Raw genomic sequence first — 19,858 nt, 5'->3', positions numbered from 1 at the left:
TAAGAAATTTTAAAACGAATAAAAAGATAAAATAAAATAAAAGTCTTGTTTTGGAAATAAAAATTGAATACTGCAAAGGAATTCGTAAATGACACATATTTTAGTGGAAATTGAAGTAAGGAATTTAAATAACGAATTCCTTCATTTTTTTACACAGATAAATTTAAAATTACCAATCTGATAATGCCAAACGAGGGAATTGACTTTTAAGAATTATGAAATCCTCACTTTCAATTAAATTCTATCATTTTTTCCCTCATCCATACACACTCTTGATGATTATTGCATGTCCATTGAGATTGAAGTTGAACATCCAGTTCCTCATGTTCACACCCAAAATAGTCTCGCAGAAGCTGCCATTAAAAGACTTCAAATGGTTGCTAGAGAATTGATAATGTGCACCAATCTCCCTAGTGGTGACGTTGTGACTAAGGTCATGGCTCCCACCAGGAAGCGCGGAAGGCCTATAGATTCGATGGATTCTCGCCCAAGAAAAAAGTGAGTTTGGCACAAAATGATCCATTAATCATTGGTATATAAATAATCCGTCTTATGAGAATATTCTGGATTATGGTTATGTCCAAGAGACATCATTGGGGGACGCTCCAATGTCAGAACCAATTCTAGAGAATAGAGAGATCACAATGAATTACACTAGTGTACATGAGACGTTGAATAGAGACTCTAATACTATTGATGATGCCTTTGCACATTCTGTTTCAAAGGGAATTATAGAGTATGATGATATTGAATCTCACTCTGTTGAAGAATGTTAACGAAGAGCAGATTGGCCTAAATGGAAAGATGCAATCTAGGATGAATTGGATTCACTAGCAAAGAGATAAGTATTTGGGCCGGTAACGCTGACACCCCAAGTGTAAAATTTGTTGGTCATAAATGGGTCTTTGTCAGAAAGCGTAATGAGAAAAATGAGGTTGTTAGATATAAAGCATGCCTTGTGGCGCAAGGTTTCTCACAACGTCCTGAAATCGACTACGAGGAGACACATTCTCCCGTAATGGACGTTATAACGTTCCGCTACCTTGTGCATGTCAAGTTTTTCAGAAACTACCAAACTGACAAGGTAGCGGAACGTTATAACGTCCATTACGGGAGAATGTGTCTTCTCGTATATATATATATATATATATATATATATATATATATGAAAGTTCCAGATGGACTTCAATTACCTAAATGAAGTGGCTCTAAATCACGGAGCGCGTTTTCAATAAGGTTAAAATGCTCACTATATGGATTAAAATAATTTGGACAGATGTGATATAATTGTCTAAGTGATTACTTGATTGGGAATGGATATATTCATAATGAAATATGCCCATGCGTGATCATTAAAATAACAAGTTCCGGATTTGCAATTGTAGCAGTTTATATTGATGACATGAACCTAATTGGAACTCTAGATGAGTATAAGGAAACTGCTAAATTCTTGAAATCCGAATTTGAGATAAAAGATCTTGGGAAAACACGGTCTCGGACTAGAACTCGAGCACCGTAGTGATGGAATTTTGATCCATCAGTCAGCATATACTTAGAAAATACTAAAGCGATTTAATGAAGATAAAGTGAAGCCTGTGAATACTCCAATGATCAGCCGTAGTCTTGAGCCCGAAAAAGATCCGTTTCGTCCAAGGGATGAGGACAAAGAATTATTAGAGGCCGAAGTGCCCTATCTAAGTGCAATAGGCGCATTATTGTACTTAGCACAATGCACACAACCGGACATCTCATTCGTAGTAAACTTGTTAGCTAGACATAGCTCTGCGCCAACACGCTGCCATTGGATTGGTGTAAAGACAATCTTTCGATACTTAAACGGTATGATTGATATGAGCTTATTTTATCCCTACAGAGAGAAAAGAAAGGACAAAAGAATGGATTTGGACTCCATTGGCCCGAAATCCACCATCAACACTGCGCGCCGCCGCCGTCACCCTCCTCCCTTACATCAAAATGATGGTGCTGTTTTGATAGGTTTTGCTGATGCAGGTTATCTCTCTGACCCTCATAAAAGTCGCTCCCAAACTGGTTATGTCTTTACCATGGGAAGCACTGCGATATTTTAGAGGTCTACAAAATAGACCCTTGTTGCTACTTCCTCAAATCATGCAGAGATTATTGCTCTACATGAAGTTGTGCGTGAATGCATATGGCTAAGGTCTGTAATTAGATATATTCGAGAAACTTGTGGTTTGAAGTCTACCACAGATGAACCTACATGTATTTATGAGGATAATGCAGCTTGTATTGAATAAATGAAGCTAGGTTTCATTGAAGTGACAACCCCAAGCATATATTGCCTAAGTTTTTCTATAATCAGTAACAACAAACACTTCTAAAAACTGAAGTGAATCAAATCCAATCAAAGGATAATGTAGTGGACTTATTCACTAAGTCGTTACCTAAATCTACATTTGAGAAACATGTGAAGAGCATCAGATTGAGAAAGTTATTTGAACCCATGATTGTAGCAATTAGGGGGAGATGTCGACATCAGGGGGAGGCATGATGTCCACATGTTTGATCTCGAAGAGTGAAGGACGTATTGTACTCTTTTTCTCCTCCTCGAGGTTGTTTTTGTCCTACATGGTTTTTATTACTCGAGCAAGGTTTTTAACGAGGCAACGATCAAAGCGTCATCATCAAGTTTGTGCGGCAAAAGGGGGAGTGTTGAAGAATGTTAACTTCAGTGTGCCTTGTCAAACTAGGATTAATTTTATAGTTATAATAGGAGAGAATGTTCTAGACTCCTAGTTCTAGTTAGAATAAGAATCCTCGTACTCCAAGAATATGTACTTGTAATCCCTATGAGCTCCTATTATCAATGAAAACACACAACTATTCTCTTTTCCTTAAACAAATATTTTTTTTTCTATTTCCCTTGGTCCATCAAAACTTATTTGAAGCACATCAGTGATACTTCTTTTAGGTCTTTTCTTGAGCATATCTATTGCACTAGCTTCTCCATTCATTGGTGCTTCTACCAAACAGAAAGCAACCCATAATTGCAAGAGCTAAAGGAAGTCCATGAGCACAGGCTAAAATGCTGTGGCATAGCTCCAAATAATTTTCAGGCGGGGAGATTTTCTTAAAAGCCTTTAAACTCAGAAGTTCAAGTACTTCATTAGGGCCTAACAGAGTAGCCTGATAGACAACATCAACACCATGTGCATTCAGCAAATGAATATCTGTGCTTAATTGTTATGATTATTCTACTGCCTGCACCGAACCAGTAGCTATATCTAGCTATTTTTTTAATTGCGTCAATTGATCAACATCATCAAGAACAAGAAGCACCCTTATTCTGCACATGCATTTTTCTATCATAGCTGCTCCGATATATTCATCCTCGACATTTTCAACTTTATCCATGATGTGGAAAAGAAGTATTTTTTTGCAAAGAAACTAGGCCATTCTCTTTACACATTTCTCTAGCTGTTAGAATTTGTGGTTTTGATACTGTTCGGCTCCAAAACCAGTTGGCGTGCAAACTGTCTCTTTTGAGCGTGTGTGCGGGTGTGCCAGCACCATGGGGTGCAGTCGTCGGGGGAGTCCCTTGACCTGACTTCTTCTTCAAACGCTGTGGACAAGGAGAGCACCAACCTTGCCACAAGGTTCTTCTCCAGCCTTCCGAGAAAGGACTTCTTGCCTTACGGATAAGGACTTTGGATGTGATCTCTTCGCGTCACCGAATCGATACTCAACGTTGTAGGCTGAGCAGAGCAATCACTGGGAAGTTTGGAGAAAGCACGGGTTTTGCTAAAGCGTGACTTTAGCTTCGCTGGGTTGCGAGGGCGTTACCCTTGCTTCGCTGGTTGAGAGAGTCTCGGTGGTAGTGGTACTGGCAGTCGGCTCTTGGAGAGACTAGGACTGGAAGTACGGTCGCCGAGTTAATCTGGTGATGCTGACAGTCGACTCTTGGAGAGACTAGGACTGGCGCGCGGTCACCGGGTTTCAACGAGGTTGAAGGTTTGCTCCGGGGAGGCTTTGTAATCGCTGGGATTGATTGATTTGAGAGAGGTCATTTTTTTCTGTCCTTAAAACCTGGTATTTATAACTAGGGTTTCGACTGTTCCTTGCTATAGAAGGATTATTGATTGAAGTTTCCTATTGAATCTCTGCTACTTGACTCCAATAAGGTTTCGTTTCCCTTATGGACCACAGAATGGGCGAAGCTGTAACCCAATCCCAAGCAGGCTTATTTTTGGGCCGCAGGTATCGACCCGCTGTGCTAAATCCACTAAAGGATCTTGCCAAAATTACTTTTGGGCTCAAACAGATACCACTATTGTAATTTGGTGCAGAAGCTTTAAAAGTAACGGGTTAGGACAATGTGTTCAGGACTCGAGTTTTAAGACCAAGAGTTTGGAAGAAGGAGTTTAGTAGGACACTTCGAAAAAGAGGCGAAGAGATTGGAACAGAGGAGGAAAAGCTTTTCACTTCTTGCTTAAATGTTTCTCCTTGATTCTTCTTCTTCTTACTGAATTACAAGAGTACATACACATGTATATAGGACATGTTAACCGACTTACACCACCAATAGAACCACCGATCGACATTGTTTTGTGGTTAATTAACTACCACACATTAGTCACTTCTAGACTTTACTGCACTTGATTACATTCTGACTCACATGATTGTTCTAGACGTACACTTGCTGCAATGACTTGATAATTCTAGATCAATCTAGTAAATCTTAGACTTCACTTGATTGCTCTAGACTTTTCTAGATTGATGTAGATTATTTTAAATGATCAATGTGCATTAACTTTCAACATTAACATTGGAAAGAAAGCATCTATGGTCAAAACATCGACAAATTTAATCATAAACAGCTCGGGCAAGTGTTGTCTTATCTATTCCCCGCGTCCTATGAACCCCTATAATACGCACAGCATCAGACCATGGACATATGTAATTATGTAAAAAATCATCAATGCGGGGATCCATTCCTACGAAGCCCCTGTCAATATTGAGTGCCTATAAGATACATGTTTTGCTGTCGCACACTCGCACTCGCACGAACAATACTTTCGATGACATCTGCCTCGTCCCTGATAAAAACAAATTCTTTCGCATGTTAATGTGTTATGCAAAACTAAAAGTAAACGAAACATTTTATCTGACTCTTAATATTTGAAATAGTTACTTTTAGATCATGTGACCTCTCAAGTTTCAACCGACTCTTTCTCATGTTAAGAAAAATTCTTCTTCTTTTATATGTCGGACAAGAGGAAGGAGAGAATTACTATATTCATACACATATATACTCACATGCCCTCTTGAACAACGAGGCCTGAAAGATTGGCCAAGTTGACAAAGCAGCGATCCATTGCTTTAATTTGCCCCTTTCCTCTTCTTCATGTCTGGTAAGACCTGCCAAAACTTTCCCTCATTCTTCTGCCTTAAAAAGTTATTCCGTACAACAGAAGGCTGCAGTTGGTAAAAGACTGGCATCACTACTTGTCCCATATATATCTTCTCTGCACTGAATCTTCAACTCATCCATGCACCACGTTGAAGTACCATAGTTTGGTGAAAGAATGACAATAGCGACTTTTGAGACCTCAATTGCTTTTAAAAGTTCTGGCAAAATGGATTTTCCTCTCTCAAGCCTTTTGTCATCCTTAAAAGGTGAAAATTCCATTCCGCTCTAATGCAGAATATAAGTGGCTCACAAAATTGGAGCGGGTGTCTGCCCCTCTGAAACTTAAAAAGACGTTGTAATTGTGATCTTGATGAGGACAGGGAGAAGAAGTTGACGGCCGAGAGGACTCCTCAGTAATGTAAGTGTGTAATACATGATCCATTCCTACCAAGCCCTTGTCAACATTTGAACATGCATGCTTTGCTCTTGCACGAATGATATTTTTTATGACATTTGCCTCGTCCCTGAATGTCAGAAAGAAAAACTAAAATCAAAAGGTTGAGTTAAAGTTTACGTACAAGTGAATGAATGAAATCTGACAGTCAGTTGATCACTTAATCCAGACCCAACAAGGATATCATTTGCTATATGACGTTCCATTTGTTTGTTTACCCTTCCAGAGCCTATATGACTTATTTTTCAAAATTAGAAAACATGTATAGATATAGGAGTGTGTACAAGAAAGGAGATGGAGAGCAGTTACTCACATTTCTGACAATGCTCCCTTCCTCCATATATATTTCTTCATGTTCGGTAAAGGCTTTCAAATATTTCACCTTGTTCTTCTGCCATATATAGTTGTGCCGTATAACAGAATCTTGTGCGGTGGAAAAAGTTGAAACAGTGGCATTACTACTGGCCCCATATCTTCTCTGCATTAAAGAATCTTGTGCAGCTCATCCAAGCACCATGTTGAAGAACCATAGTTTGGTGAAAAAAAGACTAGGGCAACTTTTGAGTCCTCAGAGACAAAAAGGAAAAAGAGAAAAAGAAAAAGAAAAAACCATGGAAACCTTAAAGTAAGTATATGAATATTGTTAAGATGATGATAAATTCTAAAGCTGATGCTAATGCCGTTGATGGTGATGCTCGTGATGTGGTCAAGCATAAAGGTAAAAAGAATGATTCTTGTGCTAGCATGGCTAGTAATATTGTTGCTATGGCTAATGAAGCAAAGCTTACTGAAAGGAATACGAAGTCAGCTCAAGACGAGGTTCTCAGTCAAACTAGTCAAGCCCCTACAAGTGATTCAAATTCAAGCTTACGTATCAGTGACTTCATCAACTCAATCACACGCTGAGCCTGACTCAACGTCATACTGATCTGTTGCATGAAGAGCGCATCCTGACCGCACCATGGTCTACACGTGGCATAATCCTGTTGACAATCCAGAAGAATCCAGCTTAATTAGCAATGTTGACCAACTTAATTAGTGTGTTAAGTTTACTTTCTGAATTAGTATAAATAGCTACTCTGTATTTCCCTTTCAATTCGTAGTAGAGAATCATTCTGTAAAAACCATCAAGTTTTCAATTCCAAGTTGCTTCTATTTCTCTCTGTGCTTCGTCTTCTACCTCAGGTTAGAGTTTCATTTTCTTCCATTGAAGCTTCAATTTCTAGTTTATGTGAGTTGGTTCATGAGTTTTAGCAAATATAAATATCTCAAAGACAGAAAACAGACCTAATTTATCGAACATTGTTGAAACAACTTCAAAAGCAAGGGTCCAGATAGTAGTGTTGCGAACTTGCGATAACCAAGCAGGCTTTGAATAGTAGCATACAGTTTTGACTGTTTTTCAATTATATTTGGCTCAAACTTGATTCCATCATCCATACTTGCATTCATCACCCCACGGTCAACTCCCTCTTTGATTAAGCTTTCACCAATACAAGCATGAATTAGACACTTAAATGCATGCACTGCATGGAATGTTGTTTGCTATAGGCTTTCCCAATATAACTGACAAATGCAAAGAATTTCAATCAGTCAGAGAAAAGCATATCTAACGTATTCGGAGTGAAATTATATGCAAACAAAGTTAGTAAATAGAAGAGTTATAGCGTGGGTGGAATAACTGTATGCCTTTTGAGTGCATCAAACACAATAGGGAGATTAATTTCGCAGACTCTCTGGTTGAATGAGTAGACTTTCGCCACTCCAGCTGTAGTTTTCAGGATGTGCATCATCTTATGTTGGGTGACAGAAAGACATATTGAGCGTATTAGATCGAACAACAATTCAGGAGAAACGTCTGCAGATGGGTCAAGACAAAGTCTATGCAAACCATGAACGATCCGCGCTGTAACAGGGATTTGGTTCAGTTCCAAGAGAGTTTTAAAGTAGACAGGCACGGCAGTTCTGTCCTCGGTTGACATAAGAGTATACTTTCACAACATCCAAAGTATACCAGGCCTTCTCTTCTTGGGAGAGAACAGATGCACTAGCATTTACATCATGGTTCCTTAGTGGAGAATACTCATTCAACAAGTCAGTAATCTTTTTGGTTTCAGGGTCAAACAGCGGTGTGCCTTGAAAACTTTGCAGTACATCAGGAAGACACAAACATATATAATTGCATTCTCACCTGTTCTGGAATCAGTTAGCATACATTACCAATCCCTATCAGTAAATTATCACCACTTTTAGTCCTTACCTTAAAAAAAGGACCTCTTTTTAAACCAGTAATTAGTATACAAGTATACGACTACTGAGTTTTGAGTTGCATGTAATTTGTGGGAAATTCTACAGTACTGGGGGGTATCCCATACTGTGTGTTTTGTGAATATTTGTGACCGTTGGATCAGTAATATATCCAAGGGTCATGGATATTCGAAACAAGCTGACCTATTCAGAAGGTATCCCGTTTCGCCGTCACTCTCAGTTCGTCACCGTGCCTCCAGCGTCGGGCCTCCGCTTCGCTGTGCCACCACGACTCTCTCTCTTTGCGCGACTCTGCCTCAGTCTCCCTCTGTTCCACCGCGCCCCTCCACTCCACTGCTCCTCCAGTCCTCTTCAGCCTCCAGCCCACGGGTTCTCTCTCTGCGGCATGGACCCTTTCCATCTCAGCCTCTCTCCTCGACGGCCCTTTCTATACTCGACGGTGACGGACTAACGGTGGTAAGTCAAATAGTTTATCGAAATTTCTGGGTTTTTACTTTTCAATCGATCTGTATCTCATGAACATCTCTACTACTTTCTGGGTTTTCAGTCGAATGGCCTTGAAGTCTCGAACTTGGTTGCTCTCTTCCTCAAGCAGCAAAGCAGAAAGCCAGAAACTGTTGGTTACACTCTGGATTCGGTTTCTGGGTTTTCACTTACATTCTTGGTTTCACTCTTCAAGCTTGGTTAGTTGCTGAAATCAAGCTTGGTAAGTTGCTGGGTATTGTATATTTGTATGAATGTATAATCAAATTGTATGATTAAAATCATTAAATTGATTGAGCTTCAAGTTGCTGCATTTCTGAATATCTCCATTAGTTGATCGAGCTGTTGCCTGTTGACTTGTTGATAAGTTGGTTTATTGGATGGACACAGTTTGGTAATTTGGATGGAAATTCAAATTGGATGGGAATTGCAATCAGAGTGTTCGAATGATTGTGGAAACTATTTGTAGAATTGTTTGTACTTCCATTACTGAGAATTATTTGTGCTTCAAGTTTTCTGGTCCTATTTTCAAATGGTTTTAGATAGATTACAAGTTGCATTTCTTTTTGAGTCATTTTTGAGGCAGATTATTGTTTTACTGCCGACATTTTGAATTGCCCAGTCTACTTTCATCTGCTGCTGATATATGGGTGTCAATTTATATTTTCTGAAGTCAAAGAATGCTTAAAATTTCTTTTCGTTTACATGGCAGCTTGAGGCCGTCATCTCAAAAAGTTTTATCGCTAGTTGCTGAGTTGAAAACACTTCAGAAGAATAATGAAACACTGGAGAAGGATAAAGAACATCAAAGGATCAATCTTCTTTCTGCTGAAGAGGAGGTGAGAAGAGCAGAACGTTTTCTAATATTGATTCTTCCACTTCCATCTCAAACCTGATATAGTGTAATGAACTAATGATATCCCATATATATTATGATGAATGCAGGTCAAATTGCTTTTCGAAGAAAACAAAGTGTTAGATGAAGCTAACAAAAGATTACTAAAGCAGTACCGCAAGGAAAGAAACAATTCTGGTTCTGATGGAAAGCATACTGATGTATCAACGAAGGTGAGAGAAAGGGAGAAGAATAGCTTTGATTGCATGTTTTACTATGCTCTTACACTTTCCTTGGCATTTCATGTCCATGAAATTGTAGTAGGATCTAATTTTATGCATTCTCCCCTTTTGCAGTCAAACAAGTGAAAATCTAGCTCTAAGGTGATGAGCAGCAGCCCGATTCAGGGGAAGATCGATTTCAGTGACCAAGAATCAGCAAGACAACCTCTCTCACCCTTGGCGTTGTAACTCCCCTAACTCAAGACTGCATAAAAAGCAATAGGAAACTTCCGAAATAGTCTGATGTATATCTCACCTCTCATTTGTACCTTTTTATGTACCCATCATATGGGTTGGTTGACGATACATTGGTCAAAATTTAATACCGGAATGGTTGCAGAGGTGCTCATATTTTTTTTTCAACCGATTGTTATTGTTCATTTCAATACTCTACGAGAACAAGCCTTGGAGGTGGACGGTAATCTAGAGTCTCCGAATGATCTATGTTTCAAGTCCTTGAACTCTAGAAACGCATGTTTATGTCTCTGGACCATTGTTGAGGGTAGTTCCGATCACCCCCATAAATGTACGTGTAAAACACTTTCACTTTTAGTTCACCAGACTTGCCACCACACTTCATGTAGGAAATAATTGAGGGGAATCATATATGAACAGATGAATGGTCACCTAAAATTATGAACAGATTATATGCTATTGGTAACGTCCGAGATCATATTGCTGTCTGCATCATTGCCATAATTGTCAAATACAATTGTACTCTGGTGTGTGACTATGATGATACACACAGCTTATTTCTGTTCTCGAACTAGGAACAGATGCACTTCATTCAGTGTGTTCTCCAACACTACACCAAAGATGCAGTCAGAGTGTTGAAGAGTTGGCAGTAACAGCCCAGCTTGCAGCAAGCACCCGTGCAATCAGCTTCCACAAACGGGTGCAACCCAGACTGCCGAGAGCTTCACCTATATACCAATTTCGACCAATCCTAAATCACGTAAATAGTTCAAGCGAACAACTAATTTCCACAACACCAAACCAAACCTTTAACTATAATTTAGTTTCTGCCAAACTCACCCGAATCTGCAACTTAACTCCAGAATAGGACAATTATACATATACCAACATGCAGTTCAATGGAATCTCAAAACCATACAAAGCCTTCAACATTCAATTAAGGTATCGACAATACTTTACTTCTACCATTATCCAAGTAAGGTCTAGCACACCTGGATATCCAAGTAAGGTCTAGCTCACCAGGATATCCAAGTAAGGTCTAGCTCACCAGGATATCCAAGTAACTTCTGGGAAGCAAGTCCCCCCTCTAACTACACTATTCCTGTTCAAGTCTTCCTTGTGTAATCTTCCTCATTGAGAAAATAATTACATCTCTGATAACGCTTATTACAAATATAAGGATAAATGATTAAAAATTTGTAATAACTGTCCTGTTTGTAGTAATTACAAGGTCTACAACAATATTTACCAATTTATGAACCATTTTACAAAATTGACGACAAATGTGTTGTATAAGTGGTAAATCTTCATATTTCATATCAAATACAGCAAGTGTCCTCATTCACGTAATATGATTCTCGAATGTGTAACTGGGTAGTATTTTGTGTAATGTTCCATATTGAGAAAATGGTTACATCTCTTGGATTGATTATTACGAATGTAAGGACAAATGATCAAAAATATTGTAATAAATGTCCTATTTTTAGTAATTACAAGTTCTAAGACAACATTTACTAGTTTATGAACTATTTTACAAAATTGAAGACAAATGTGTTCTACAAATGGTAAGTCTTAATATTAATACTAAATAGAGCATGTGTCCTCAATCACATAATTTACTTCTCGATTGTGTAATTGGGGTTGTACCTTGTGTGATCTTCCTCATTGAGAAAATAATTACATCTCTGACATCGCTTATTACGAATATAAGGACAAATGATTAAAAATTTGTAATAACTGTCCTGTTTGTGGTAATTACAATTTCTAAGACAATATCTACCAGTTTATGAACTATTTTACAACATTGACGACAAATGTGTTGTACAAGTGGTAAATCTTCATATTTTCTACCAAATAAAACATATGTCCTCATTCATGTAATATGGTTCTCGATTGTGTAATTGAGGTAAATCTCCATTTAAGAAAATATTTACATGTATATAGACAATATTACAAATTAATGACAAATGTGTTGTTAAATTAGTAATTTTATTTTTATTAAATGCCATGTGTCAAAAATTGATTGGGTAACCTGATGACCAATTCATCAGGTTACCATCATATTAAATTATTGTATATTAAAAAAAAAAAAGAGAAAATTACAGATAAGTGAATATTTCAATGTTTGTTTATCTTTAAGGCCACTAAATATTTTTTTTTCTCTTAAGGCCACTAGGTTAGAATTGGTGTTAAATTCTAAACATTAAAATTAAAAGAAATTACAGCTCTGCCACTGCTATCTAAACAGACCCAATTTCACATTCTAGGTCATTTGGAATCAGAAACCGCCTCTCTCTCTCTCTCTCTCTCTCTCTCTCTCTCTCTCTCTCTCTCTCTCTCTCTCTCTCTCTCTCTCTCTCTCTCTCTCTCTCTCTCTCTCGATCCCGATCTCGACTCGACTTGTCACTGCGGCGCTCTCTCCATCACCGGCGCTCTCGTCGTCGGTGGCGCTCTCTCAATAGCTCTCTCCTTCGGCGCTTCTCTCTCTCAGTAGCTTTCTCCGTCGGCGCCTCTCTCTCTCAGTAGCTTTCTCCGTCGGATCTCTCAGTAGCTTTCTCCGTAGGCTCTCTCAGTAGCTTTCTCCGTCGGCGCCTCTCTCTATCTCAATCTCAACTCCGTCGGCGCTTTCTCTCTGGTAGTAACATTTCTTGTGCTTTTTTCTCTCTGTAGCCTTAGTAGCTTTGTTTGTTGCTAGTAGGTTTCGTAGTTTCTGGTAGTAGATTTTGTGATTGTTGCTAGTAGGTTTCATAGTTTATGGTAGTATATTCTGTGATTGTTGCTAGTAAGTTTCATAGTTTATGATAGTAGATTTTGTGTTTGTTGCTGGTGGGCTTTTGCAGTAACATTTCATAGCTTTTTTTGTTGTTATTGTATCTTTTGTAGCCTTAGTAGTTTTGTTTGTTGCTAGTAGGTTTCATAGTTTCTGGTAGTAGATTTTGTGATTGTTGCTAGTAGGTTTCATAGTTTCTGGTAGTAGCTTTTGTGTTCGTTGCTAGTAGGTTTCATAGTTTCTGGTAGTAGATTTTGTGTTCGTTGCTAGTAGCTTTTGTGATTGTTGCTAGTAAGTTTCATAGTTTATGGTAGTAGCTTTTGTGTTCGTTGCTAGTAGGTTTCATAGTCTTTCGCAGTAACATAGCATTTTTGTTGTTTGTAATTTTCTGTTTGTAGCCTCAGTAGCTTTGTTGGTATCTACTTGCAGAAGGAAAAATGGCTGAACATAGAGACCGAACACCACAGTATAGAGCAAGTCTACAGTCATTCAATGACAAGATGAAAACCTACAAAGGGATGATCAGTCCAGATGTAATGTTGAGGTTGAATAGGACACCATTCTGGGAGATCATTTATGTCTTCCATCATGGGCTTTTAAAAGACAATGAATGCAGAAAAGTAGATGAGGACATTCATAGAATGGTCAAGACATACGACATCAATCAGAAAGGGTTTCTGCTTGGGGAAAGGATACTGAAAATAACCCGTGAAGATGTAGCTATCTGCCTTGGAATGTTATTGGAAGGTGTCACATTCGAGCTAAACAAGCATCACCAGAAGCCAACGAGGAATCGCATCATCGACAAGTATTTTGGAGATGCAAAGAAAGTGACAAAAGCGATGGTCGATAGTGCACTTTCCGAATCTTTGAAAGACACAAGGAATCAAGTCGCAAGTGAGGTGGCATCGCTAATCGTCATGAGTCTGTTCGTATCCTTCTTGTTCTGCACCTCAGGTTCTACATTGTCCTGGAAGTTGGTAGAAATTTGTACCGAATGGAATTCTTGGCGACGATATTCATGGGCAACCTTAGTATTAGACCACCTGCACAATGGTCTAAGTAAGAAGCAGGAAGACAAAGATGTCAATTTGTCAGGTTGTTTGCCGCTAATCATGGTAAGTAACGACTACTGTTAGTTTCATTAACATATCAGTAGATTTAGCCCTCAAAATTAATGTTTTTCTTATTGTTGTGTAACAGTATTGGTTAGCTGAGAAGACAAAGATGGGAGGAGCAATCAAGAGAAATGAATTAGGGTCGCCAAATTTCATAAGATGGTCACTCGTCAAGCTGCACAAAGAAATGGAGAAACTAACCAACGAGCAGATAGAGGTAAAGAAAGAAAAATAAAGAATAAATTTGCAATAAGAAATCAGTTTAGAAATATATTGTTCTAGTCTTTAACATTGTGTGTACTTTGTTTGATGAAAAATAGGAAATGTTTGACCGAAAGCTGACGGATGAAGACTTGGAAGTGGCAATGAATGACATCAGAGGAAGAAACAGAGGAGTAGCATCAGATGAAGAGCTGAGGGAGGAAGACTTTGTAACTCCAACTTTTGGAGATTGGGTAAGTAGCTTTCTTTGCCTAGGTTACTAGCTTTCTCTGCCTATGTGATGTATACCCAATTAATTTTCTTTGAAAATTTTAGTAGTTTTCTGTAACTGTTTGAGTAGCTTCTTTTAAGCTCATCAGTAGCTTTTTAAAAATTTTAGAAGCTTTCAGTTTCATGGATGAGTTAGTAGATTCGTATGATTATGTCAGTTCTTTAACCATTTTTAAGTATCTTTTTGTATTCAAATCAGTAGCTAACAAACTTTCAGTTTCGTTTAATCAATTTTGAGCAAGTTTGTATCTTTGTATAGCTATGTTAGTAGATTTTTATAACCACCTCAGTAGCTTTTTAATGTGTTTTTTATTTTTTATTTTTTGATACAGCACCAGAAAACCACCCAAGAACGGCGAAAAGAAGAAGCAGAAAGTCAGAAGAGAATGAAGGACTTAATAGGCTCGTTGGAAGAAGCAACAACTCAGATGAGTCTCTCACAAGAAGAAAACCAGAAAACTCAAGGCTTGTTGAAGAAGTTGACCGAAGAGAATGAAAAGCTAGCAAGGCAGAATGATAGATATTGGGAGATGTTGGACAAAGCCTTTGAGGAAGACAATATAGCAACAAGGAAGATACAGATCTTGCAGAACAAATTGTTGAAGAAGTGGAAAGTTTTTACAACCATTGAGAAGGAAAAAAAGAACTTGGAGGATGTCATTGAGCAGCAGAGACAAATGATACACAATCTGGAAAATGAATTGCTGGAAATGGAAAGAAAGCTACTGGAGAAAGATATGTTGGATTCTCAAGAGGATTTACGGAAAGATGATATAGAAAACAGTAACAGTGATGGTGAGGATGGTGAGGAAGAGGGTGGAGAAGGAGCTGATGGTGAAGATGGTGAGGAAGGTGGAGAAGGAGCCGATGGTGAAGATGGTGAGGAAGAGGGTGGAGAAGGAGTTGATGCAGAAGATGGTGGAGATGATGATGAAGACAAAGAAGAAGAACCTGAGGTGAGAACAACCAGAAAGAAGCACACATCAATAAGAAAAGATAAAGAAGGCAAGTCTTCTCAGAAACAGGAAACAAAGAAACGATCAAGGAGAATGGAAAGGGTGAAAAAAGCTGCTGCTGAAGAAGAAGCTGCTAATGAAGAAGCAGAACCTGAAGCGGAACCAATTAAAAAGATGAAGAAAGGGAAGAAGCAATCTGTAAAGAGAAATTCAATGGTGGATCGAATCAAGAACAAAAAAAGGAAGGCTACTGAAGACAAGGAGTTCACGTACACCTCTAAAAGAACAAGGAACGGCAAGAGGCGTTAGATGATAATCGGAAACAGTAGCTTTATGCAGTGCTGACAGTAGATTTTTTAGGCAATGAAAGTAGATTTTCATATGTGGACAGTACCTTTATGTTGACATAGATTTTTTTTTAGGCTATGAAAATGTCGTCGGGCTGACAGTAGTATTTTGAAGTACTGACAGTGGCTTTACGAACTGTTAACAGTAGCCTTATGTTTAATTTTCAGCTTTAATGTTGGATGGAAATTGATGTCTATTTTGTTACTTTCAGCATTAGTTTTCTTCTTTAATGTCCATTTCCAGGTTTGATTTGAAAGTTATGTCAAAACCATTAGACAAAATTTCTGTGGATGTAGAAATTTTTTAAGTTTCATGGATTGACACTCATAAGTTACACATCAATCTCAAAAGCTATTCTCAATGTTAAAAAATGCCAATATGGTAAAAGCTATTACATCATCACTAAAAGCCACTCCCAATCATATAAACAGATACTGCAAGGGTGATCAAAAGATACTGTTAATGTTGTATAAAGATACTCTGTTCATTTATAGTTGCCAACACAAGTAAAAGCTCTGCTCTGTAAAAGAATGACAGTATAGTAACAGCTACTCCAAATGGTATGGAAAGACACTCAAATTGTTATAGAAAACTACTGTTAATGTTGTAAAAAGATACACCATCTGTTCATGTACTACTGCCAGCTTTCAGATTGGCGCAGTACACGTTATCTTGTTGTGGCGCCCTAACTCACCACATCGGCCACACTTGATACGCCTCCTCGTGCCTCCTTCTGCTGCAGACTTCATTCGAACAGATTTTGGCCGGCCGGATGGCCTCCTAACCAATGGAGGCTTAACAACAGAAGTTGAACTAGCTGCATCTTCATAAAACTTCTCCATATTTGGTATAGGATGAATACCATGCGTGTAGGAATCCATGTAGCTTTGACAGGTGTAAAACGGCTCAATGTAACTATACACAGGTTCCACTCCAACCTTTTGGACTGCAGCAAGAGCATGTGAACATGGGAATGAATTAATTTGCCATTGACGGCAAGAGCAAGTGCTGTTCCCAAGATCAACAGCCACTGATTTATCAGAATGAACTTCAAAAACAGTCTCACTAGACATACTAACAGCCCAATGCCGCCCAATATCCATTGATTTCTTCAACAAAGCCTCCATTGGAGGACACAAAATAGTGGTCCACCTCTTGCATGCAACCTTCCTCTCAGACATATTCTCCATAACCTTAACCCTTAAGCCTTCAAACATCTCAAATATAGGAAGCTCACGCAAATCTCTAGTCCAATTGTTAAATGACTCGGCAACACTATTTGCCATTTCACCATACATGTTTCCTTTGAAAAACGCATTGCACCACTTTTCCAACGGCAAAGATCGCAGAAACTCTTCAATAGGCGGACCACCTTCTTTCTTCAAGTTGTGCAAGTTGAAGTTATAGCTTGCTAATGTAGGTGAATAAGCAACTTTCATAAATTCCTCTACAATCTTGTCAACAAAATAATTTCCAGATTGCTTTCGGTACACACCTCTAACATTCTCCTTAAGGTGGTAGTAGCAGTATGAATGAGGAGAATCTGGAAATACCCTGGAAACAGCATTCAACAGTCCGCTGTGTCGATCAGTAACAAAAGTCACATTTCTACCTTGTGGAGACAAGATGTTATATAGATGATCAAAAAACCAATCCCAATTCGCATGATTTTCAGAATCTACAACTGCAAATGCAAAGGGGAAGAACTCTGCAAAAAAAGATAAAACAAATAATTAGTATTTGAAAATGGAAACTGAAACAGAAGCTACTGACCCTTTAAAAGCTACTGATATAGGTACAGAAAGATGCTATCATAGGCATAGATATATACTATCACAGGTATATAAAGCTACCGTCCAAGATACTGAGCACAGAGCAGAGGACACAAAATAAAACATACCTTGGTTTCCATTCTTTCCAGTAGCACAGAGCATGTATCCCTTATACTTACTCTTCAAATGAGCCGCATCCACGAACAGAAGCGGAATGCATGACTTAAAACCCTCAATGCAACCAGAAAAACAAATGAAGAAACGTTCGAAACGATTACTTGAAGGATCAGTTTCCAATATGCAATAAGAGCCCGGATTACTAGATAAAATAGCATCACGATACCAAAGCAGCTGAGAATATGAGTCACCATCATGACCATGGACAGCTTTTCTAGCCAACTCCTTCCCATACCAAGCAGTCCTATAAGACACATCTAAACCAAAAGAATGCTTGAAACGAGACACAATCTCTTTAGGCTTGAGTTGAGGATTGGACTTCAACTCATTAGCAATCTCCGATTTCACAACATGAGACCCCAAAAGCTTACTCTTTTGCTGCCTAAGAACTCCTTTGCATGTGTGAACATTATTCAACTTCTTTATGTAGAAAAATCCATTCACTGTGTTCTTCAAAGCGCGAATAGACCATTGACAACCATCAGAATATCTCTTAGCACACTCTGCAATAACACGACTTGAGGTATTCCGTGTGTACTTGAAAAGAAAACCAGTTTCAATAGCAAACTTGGTCAACTTTTCCCTAAATTCTAACACTCCCCCTTCGAACTTTTGATCCTCATGCCTTATAAAGCCCTGCCACTCATGAGTGAGATAACTCTTTGGAGCCTCTGGCCTATAACACCCCAAGTATTCACTTGCATCAATAATATTGCTTGAACCCACTGACAAACATAAAGAAGCAATGAAAAATCATCCAAAGATGTTGTTGCAGAAGTAAAACTACTACTCCCACCACAATAAGGCACCAAAATGGTGCTCCCATTAGAATCCCTCACCAAAATATCAACAGAATTCAATTTAAAATCAAACATACACCTAAACATCAATTTCACATCCATATCACTTGATAACACACAGCTTTTATATCCAGGGAAAGAATACCTCAAGTAGAATGAACCAAGATTCAAATTATTAAAACCCATAGAGACCTCCCTCACAATATCATTAAACGTATGCTTCATATCAAGAACGAACATGATCGTCTCAAACATATACGTGCACCTCGCATAAGGTTCTGCATCCATGGCTAAGTTACTGCAATTACACATTAGAGGAAGAATAATTAGCTTCTATTCGCAATATCAAACAGAAAAGCTACTGGAATCAGATTGAAAATGAATACTAGCAGAGGAAAAGAAAACTACTACCACAGAAAGATAAAGGCACTATAACAGTTATACAAAGCTACTATATGTAATCAAAAAGGAAAAATGAAGACATGACAAAAATTGGTATTATAATGAAAAATGAAGACAGCAGCGTGCCGCTGCACCGCGAACCTATCAGTCTATCAATCAGCTTCTAGTTTTGATATGAATTAAAAGGCAAGAGGAAAAAACAAAGAATATATAACAAAACAGCAAATGTAGAATTATTTCATTTTGTTAGTTGCTTTTCTGAACTGTATCAGTAGCATTTACAAACTGCATTCGTAACTTTGACTGTACAAATCAGCTAAAACCTGCATTAGTTAACAGAGATAGCTATGAACAATCAACTTGCACAACAGTTTCATTGTGCAATCAACTTTCAACAAAAACACATTGATACAGTGATGAAATCACAACAACTACACATGATTTAACAGCTAATTAAACTATAAGCTACGCACAATTTAGGTTTAGCAAAACAAAAATGAAATCGCATTGATGAAATTTGAAATACAAATCAAGCTATACAAATTGTAGAGAGAGAAGGCTGAGATCGAATCAAAACAAAAACGAAATTACAGTGATGAAATCGAAGTAAAAATCAAGCTAAACAGAGTGCAGAGATATGGAATTAAACCTCAATGATCGATTAGACTGTTGCGAACTAGAGGGAGAGCTTCATCTTCGTTTCGGAGCTAGAGAGAGAGAGCGTCGTCTTCCTGAGCGAGCTAGAGAGAGAGAGAGAGAGAGCTTCACGGTTTGCTAGAGAGAGAGCGTCGTCTTCCTGAGCGAGCTAGAGAGAGAGAGAGAGCGCTTCACGGTTTGCTAGAGAGAGAGAGTTTCATCGCGGTAGAGAGAGAGAGAGAGAGAGACTGAGTAACTGAATCTGAAACAGAAATTTAAATATTAGGTAGGTGAGGGTAAAATAGGTATAGCATAAAAATGAGCTGATAGTTTTGGGCCCTAAAATGGCCTTATGTGTACAAAACAATTTAGGTGGCCTTATGAGTTATATAAGTCTCAAAGTGACACTTCTTTGTAATTTTCTATAAAAAAAAAAGGTATCTCATAGAGGGGGGTACGGTAGCCTGTCTCGTAATTTGTAG

The 19,858-nt window shown here is 38.3% G+C and overlaps 2 protein-coding genes and 1 long non-coding RNA gene across 10 annotated transcripts; 2 read left to right on the top strand and 1 right to left on the bottom strand.

The window, feature by feature from the left end:
* Positions 1 to 6,949: 6,949 nt before the first annotated feature.
* LOC112189745 lies at positions 6,950 to 10,059 on the top strand. 8 transcript variants are annotated; one of them, XR_005806064.1, is made up of 6 exons: positions 6,950 to 7,028; positions 7,596 to 8,567; positions 8,659 to 8,817; positions 9,307 to 9,433; positions 9,540 to 9,662; positions 9,786 to 10,059. It is a non-coding gene; the product is annotated as an uncharacterized LOC112189745 (long non-coding RNA). The 8 variants fall into 8 exon arrangements; XR_005806070.1 differs by having other exon boundaries at positions 6,953 to 7,028; positions 7,961 to 8,567; XR_005806065.1 differs by having other exon boundaries at positions 6,969 to 7,028; positions 7,395 to 8,567.
* Positions 10,060 to 13,558: 3,499 nt separating this feature from the next.
* LOC112183595 (protein FAM9A-like) lies at positions 13,559 to 15,605 on the top strand. Its single transcript, XM_024321969.2, has 4 exons — positions 13,559 to 13,793; positions 13,879 to 14,010; positions 14,114 to 14,248; positions 14,618 to 15,605. Exons 1-4 carry the CDS (start codon positions 13,596 to 13,598, stop codon positions 15,548 to 15,550), a joined length of 1,398 nt encoding a protein of 465 aa, XP_024177737.2. The 5' UTR covers positions 13,559 to 13,595; the 3' UTR covers positions 15,551 to 15,605.
* A 557-nt stretch (positions 15,606 to 16,162) lies between these two features.
* On the bottom strand, positions 16,163 to 19,458 carry LOC112183539. The gene is made up of 4 exons (XM_024321924.2): positions 19,390 to 19,458; positions 18,484 to 18,636; positions 17,490 to 18,214; positions 16,163 to 17,297 (listed from the first exon to the last, which is right to left on the bottom strand). The coding sequence occupies exons 2-4, from the start codon at positions 18,624 to 18,626 to the stop codon at positions 16,237 to 16,239; spliced, it is 1,929 nt and encodes a 642-aa protein (XP_024177692.2). The 5' UTR covers positions 18,627 to 18,636; positions 19,390 to 19,458; the 3' UTR covers positions 16,163 to 16,236.
* Between the last annotated feature and the right edge of the window lie 400 nt (positions 19,459 to 19,858).

This window comes from Rosa chinensis, chromosome 2 (genome assembly GCF_002994745.2).
Source record: "Rosa chinensis cultivar Old Blush chromosome 2, RchiOBHm-V2, whole genome shotgun sequence".
In the NCBI taxonomy this organism is placed as follows: Eukaryota; Viridiplantae; Streptophyta; class Magnoliopsida; order Rosales; family Rosaceae; genus Rosa; species Rosa chinensis.
The sequence above is the reverse complement of the archived record's forward strand: the minus strand, read 5'-3'. Positions and strand labels throughout refer to the sequence as shown.

Coding starts and splice junctions, on each gene's coding strand:
- LOC112183595 (XM_024321969.2), top strand. CDS start 13,596: ATGAGTCTGTTCGTATCCTTCTTGTTCTGCACCTCAGGTTCTACATTG. Junction 13,794..13,878: donor GTTGTTTGCCGCTAATCATG/GTAAGTAACGAC, acceptor GTTGTGTAACAG/TATTGGTTAGCTGAGAAGAC. Junction 14,011..14,113: donor TAACCAACGAGCAGATAGAG/GTAAAGAAAGAA, acceptor GATGAAAAATAG/GAAATGTTTGACCGAAAGCT.
- LOC112183539 (XM_024321924.2), bottom strand. CDS start 18,626: ATGGATGCAGAACCTTATGCGAGGTGCACGTATATGTTTGAGACGATC. Junction 18,215..18,483: donor CTTGGTTCATTCTACTTGAG/GTATTCTTTCCC, acceptor GGGGTGTTATAG/GCCAGAGGCTCCAAAGAGTT. Junction 17,298..17,489: donor TGGAAAGAATGGAAACCAAG/GTATGTTTTATT, acceptor CTTTTTTTGCAG/AGTTCTTCCCCTTTGCATTT.